This window comes from Lepisosteus platostomus, chromosome 24 (genome assembly GCF_059453375.1).
Source record: "Lepisosteus platostomus isolate fLepPlt1 chromosome 24, fLepPlt1.hap1, whole genome shotgun sequence".
NCBI lineage: Eukaryota > Metazoa > Chordata > Actinopteri > Semionotiformes > Lepisosteidae > Lepisosteus > Lepisosteus platostomus.
The window spans coordinates 5,616,834-5,623,049 of record NC_142634.1 but is presented as its reverse complement, the minus strand read 5'-3'; the positions used below and the strand labels follow the sequence as shown (position 1 = coordinate 5,623,049).

At 44.1% G+C, this 6,216-nt stretch overlaps 1 protein-coding gene across 1 annotated transcript; it reads left to right on the top strand.

Annotated features, from left to right (window-relative positions):
* Window positions 1-870, top strand: LOC148641451 (uncharacterized). Its single transcript, XM_088618685.1, has one exon. It carries the CDS (start codon window positions 1-3, stop codon window positions 868-870), a length of 870 nt encoding a protein of 289 aa, XP_088474811.1.
* Window positions 871-6,216: the final 5,346 nt, after the last annotated feature.

The window sequence follows — 6,216 nt, the reverse complement described above, 5'->3', positions numbered from 1 at the left end:
ATGGTTTCTCTGAACCTCACTGTGCCGTTAGCGGTGGACTTTAATGATGCTGAAGATTATTTCATTTTTATAACCAATCTACTGATAGCCACGACTTCTTTTCTCGTGGCTGGCTCGGTGGTGTTGGGTATTATGTGTAAAAAGGAACTGCGAGCGCAAAATCGCTTTATTTTCATGCTGAACACCAGCATATCTGACACTCTGACCGGGTTAGGCGGTTACTACATCGGACTGTTTGATGTACAGGAGGGCTATCCGTCCAAAAACGGCACCTATTTCATCCTGCCTTCGCTACTGGGAGTCAATATTCTGACCATCATGTCTGCACAGGTGGACCGATTCCTTGCAGTAGTTTATCCTTATACTTACAATCGTTATGTATCCAGGACTGTAGTTATAGGAGTTTGTGTTTCTTGTTGGTTTTACACTTACTTTTTCTTATTGGTTCAGAATCTCATAACTATCGAAATGGCTGCAAGAATGAACGCATATGGGATTCTGACAATGCAAATAATAATAATCCTGAAAGTGCTGTTGAACGTGAAGCTGTACCTCATCGCTAAATACCAGATTGCTCGCGAGCCGCCGGGTCCACAGAGAGACAGCAAGAAAGAGTCCCTGAGACTCATCATCGTGGTGGTAGTCTGCTTCCTGGCGCTCTGGACTCCTCGCTTTTACTACATTATCGTAGTTCAAGTGACCAGGTCACGATACATGTTTAAAAACAACGCCAGCGACCCTTTTAGCATGATGATAAGATTCACTGCAACCTGTACCCCCGGGCTGTACATCTGGGGGAGCCTCGCTCTCAGGGAGGCTGTGCTGAAGACGGTGTGGGGGAGAGTCTGTCCCCCACTGAGAAAAAGGTAGGAACTGGATTAAGATAAAACGATTTAGGAAGTGATTTGAATGTTGCCCTCTTCTCTCTAGTATTATTTTAAATATAATAGTTCTAATCTCTCTTGTATTAAAACAACTTTTCTGTCCCGTCTGGGCGTGCTCCCTGTAGCCCCACTCATTTGCGTTTTCAAACAGTAGTGTAGCCACGATTTTCTTTGGGTGGCTGGGACTCCTATGGGGGTTCTATGTTAAAATCATATTATTTGCTTTCTAAAACAGGATGTACTTCTAAAAGGCAGACTAGTATTCTCCTCTGCAGCAGTACCCCGGGCAAACTGCCTCTCAAGACGAGCTATTCTGAGCAGAACATATCGGACACCACTCTGAAGCGCCTTCAGCGCGGTGAAAGACGCTCAGACGTCGTTATTTCTCACCGTGTTTTGTAATATTTACAGAGCCTGCTAAAGACCTGTTGAAATAAAGTACAAAATAGTCACGATTCTCAATATAACACAAGGTCTACCTGCGTTTACACGTTCTTTTGTTGGTAATTTTAAGACAATAGGAGAAATTTGGTAGCTGCCATCTCCTACCACCCCTATGGTGATGTCTACATGCGAGCTGCTTACTGGATTCTTACTGAGAGTAATAACCCGCTTTTACTGTGTGTCTTTCAGGTCTTTTAACGGAAACTTTAAAGACTGACATGATACCCGTTTAAAAAACTCCAGGACACCCAGACATACAGTAGGACCAGTTTCTAGAGAAGCGGTGCAACTCTCAGTCCTTTGCTGAATTGACAATTCTGCTAAATTAAAGCAGCATGCCATCGCACGATGTGTTTTTGTGAAATGCGTAGTAAAAAAATAATTTCCACTCATTTCTTTTTACTCTTAAGTGTTGCATGTTCATTTTCTTAAAATGTGAATTACTTGCTGTGAATACGATCTATAACTGAAGGGAGTCTCCCTCTTTCAGGTGTACGAACACTCCGTTTCTTTGCTAAATACGGCTATATTTCACATTACATGGAAAGTGCTAATCGATCGACACCCCTTACAGAAGAGGAATGATTGATGCGGACTGGCTAATTGAAGATAAATTGCTCTTTCTCAAACCCTACACCAAATAATTAGGATATAATCTGAAGCTTAAACTGTTAAATGGTGGATCAATAACCCTTTTTTTTCTGTGTGTATTTTTCAGGATCCGACCAGAGTCCAACACAATCCGTAAACATGTTGAAGAAATACAGGGTATAACTCAGAGGGGGAATTGAAAAAACCAGGATTTAACATACTCCAGGGTGAAATAACCACTGCATACAGTTTATATATATTTATTTTAATTAATTCAAATTTGTCTTGGGTGTATTTAACATCTTAAACATTTCATTAGAATTGTCGACTACGGAAAACTGAAAATATTGTTTCTCTTTTCAAAATGACGTTTCTGAAAGCAAACAATAATGTTATCAGGTGGATTCGGATGAAACAAAGACCCTTTGAATAACAGGAACAGCAACCCTTACGGATCATTTAGACCGTAAATATATCGTTACTTTGAATTCCGCCTTATTGGACCTTTTCTGTCTGTCGTTTGCACTCTTCGGATGATTTTCTTTTGAGAATTTTCTGGGATGTTATCAGCGAAAAAACATCAGAGCTCTCGCGTTCTGTGAGCCAGTCCTGCAAGCAACACTTAAACCGCTTCATTTTAAAGAGGCAAAAATAAGAACTGGGAAGCAGATTTATTTTTACAACCTGAAGTGAAAATTTGTAATTGATTTGTGAACGTGTCACAACACACCCAGTTATCAAATGCAAATGAAAAGAACACAGGTGACATCACTTTAGAAATCTATCTCAGGGGTTTCTTTGTAGAAACAGTTGGACACAAACGTTAAAATGTCGCCAAGATCTAAAATACATTTCTTCGGGTATCATCTAATCACTGCTTTTTGTCACTTATACGTCTGTACTTCAATTGTTCAATATTTTATTTTTAAATAAACTTCCCTGGAACCAGTCTTCAGGCAATTTATCATGTGTAGGCTGAGTACTTGACCACAGCGACAGCAGACGACAGAGTCCAGGGAGCGGAGGCTGGGCCCCCTGTCTCTCCACAGCGCTTCAACCTCACATCACAGCTCACTTTTTCCTGGCCCCTAGCCCCTGGCGCCCTGAGAGTGCGCGCCTGGCCTGGTCTCTACAGGAGACATTGCCCCCCCTTGAAGAGAGCGCGCTCTGATCAGCCTGGTACCTGGTGCGCCACCTGGTGGACGGCCCGAGTTCTAGCGCCCTATCCTGCCCTGTCCCTGGTTTCCCTTCCTGCACCCGGCTCAGTGAAGCGGAGTCTCTCCTGCAGTGCGCCGGCCGCTACTCCGGGCCGTGCCGCCCTCGCTGTGGGGTCCAGAACAGCTCCTGGCCCGCCCCTGTCATTCTGCTCTGTGACACACCGAGGAAGACATAACTACATCTACAAGAGGCAGCAATAACATGAAAGTCATTCATATAACTGTAAATATGTTTCCTAAAGTGTAGTATAAATAATCATTCTCAAGGTTTTAACTAAGATTGATCTTAATAACAATAATTGCTTACACTCATATAGTGCTTTTCTAGACACCTCGCTCAAAGTACTTTACAGGTAATGGGGATCCCCTCCACCACTTCCAGTCTGCAGAACCATCTGGATGATGCGACTGCAGCCATAGTGCGCCAGTACACTCCCCACACACCAGCACTCAGTGGGGAGGAGAGCAGAGTGTCACGATCGCAAACCCCCCTCTTAAGGGCGCTCCAGCCCTTCCTTGTTTTCCTCATTCCCCGCACCTGTTCCTTGTTCCAGCCCCTTTTCAGTTCCCCCTTAAAAGCCAGACGCTGACGCTAATCCGGGCTGTGCATTGGTTCCCGCATCATGCGAGCCCGGGACCTGGATGCGTCTGGCTCCGTTATGGTTTTAAGATTCTGTTCCTGTTCCCGTTCCCCCGCCGGTCCCGACCCAGCTCTGGTTTTTAATCTTCTCTCTTGGATGGATCACCTGGCCTTGGACCTGTTTTTGGATTTCTCTTTGGACTCGTGCCTGGATTGTTTGCCTCGCTTACACCCCCTCCGACCACCAGCACTCCCTGGACATGCCCCCATGTCTTCATCCCCGTATCCTGCATGCCTTTTCCCCCAGTTTTTCCTCACTCAACCCTGGATCATGTCGTCTGCATAGGGACCGGAAAGAAGTGTTCCTGACACAGAGTGATTGAGCCATATTAGAGATAGGAATTATTAGGAGGCCATGATTGGTAAGGGCCAATGGGAAATTTGGCCAGGCCACTGGGGTAACACCTCTACTCTTTTTGAGAAACACCCTGGGATTTTTAAATGACCAAAGAGTCAGGACTCAGATCTTTACGTACAATGTTCCCGTTACTGTGCTGGGGCATTGGGACCCACATAGACCCACATAGCCTCCTGCTGGCCTCACCACCACACCTCTTCCTGCAGCAGCCTAAGTTTTTCCCAGGAGCTCTCCCGTCCAGGTACTGGCCAGGCTCACCCCTACTGAGCTTCAGTAGGTTGTCAGTTGTGAGCTGTGGGGTGAAATGGCTGCTGGCCAACATTACAAAAATATCCTTAGCCGCGTGTTTCAAGAAACCTACTGACTCAAGAATAAATGAAGTTTGTAATCTGAAACTAATATAAAATATACAAGATGTTGTCCCTCTGCTTAGCTTTTTTCTGTCAAAGAACAGAACTATGATATTTCTATGATATGATATGATACAAAAGAGAAACGTGGATGTTGCTAAATTCGCAAATTGTAAAGATAGTATGAGATCACATTTAGCGATTTAAGAATTTACAGCTACAGGACATTCCTCCCATGGTTCTTACTATGGTTACCATGGTTCTAAAACTATACCTACAGATGAAACCCTGCAGACTAATTCACCTCACAAGGGAAAAATCAGAACGCATTGTCAAGTCTTATGGTCCCATCTGGTGTTCAGACCTGGCAGTGCAGCTCGATTGCCCGCTCAGCTCACTGTGTCGTTCATCACCTCTTCTGTCATTTGGAAGTAACTGGCGCTGCAGGAGGAAAACCCTAAGAGGCCTTAGAACACAACACTTCTTTCACGAGCACGAGAAGGGACTCCTGCTCGTCATGTCTAACGCTGAAGTAAGGATATCTTTCCCATCCAGATTATACTAGAGTAACGCCTTACTCAAGTAATTTCTTTAGGATTATTATTATTAATAATAATCATAATAATAATTACACTTATATAGCTCTTTTCTGGGCACTCCACTCAAAGCACTTTACAGTAATGGGGATCCTCTCCACCACCACCAGTGTGCAGCCCCACCTGGATGATGCGCCAGTCCTCTCCCCACACACCAGCTCTCAGTGGGGAGGAGAGCAGAGTGGTGAAGCCAGTTCAGAGATGGGGATTATTAGGAGGCCATGGGTGGCAAAGGCGAGGGGGGAATTTGGCCAGGGGTTACACCCCTACTCTTTTCGAGACACACCCTGGGATTTTTAATGACCACAGGAGTCAGGACCTCGGTGAAATTTAGAAAAAAACACTGATTTATCTACCGCAAACAGTCTTTAAGGACTTACTACACGAGTGAAGCGGATCTACGGTTAAGGGCTGAACTGGTTCTATCCGCAGAAGCAGGAGATTCTGCAAGATGTTTCAGACCCGAGTAACCACTCTACTAAAAACGTGAATGTGCCTTATACTGTTTATCTTCATTTCCCCTTCTCTTTCTCTTTCGCTTTTTGCTTCTATTGTCTGGTATGTGCCCATTGCAGGGCGCTCCCCATTGCTTGAAAAATGCCAATAAATTGAATTATCATAATAATTGGTTAAAAACCAGTCACGCCATTTACAGAGATGCACACTTTCTGCATCGTCAATAACCACCACGAGTATTAAATATTTTCTTTCCATTGCAGTACAGCACTGTTATTTAATCAATTCATTTATTTACTAAAAAGGTAAGAAATCCTTCCAGGTAAAATATTTTGTTTTAGGAATCTACCTCTTAGCTTTCCCCGAAAAACACGAACCATTAAATGATTCTAAGATCGTTTTTATTCACAGGAGACTCCGAAACTTATTGTGTTCAGTAAACTACCACTCATCTATTTAACATTGAAAAAACACAATCAGTAAATGACATTCCTTTAGGAATCCACCTGTCACCTTCCCCTGGCAAACAACCTTAAGATTCTGAGCTCGCAAGTTAATTAGCTCCAGGAGACCCGAAGCCCCAGACGTGCTATGACTGTGCAAACACGAGGCATCTCCTCCGGCGTGTTCATCTACTTAAACACTACAGCAGCATCGCCAGATGCTCATTTTCCGACGCG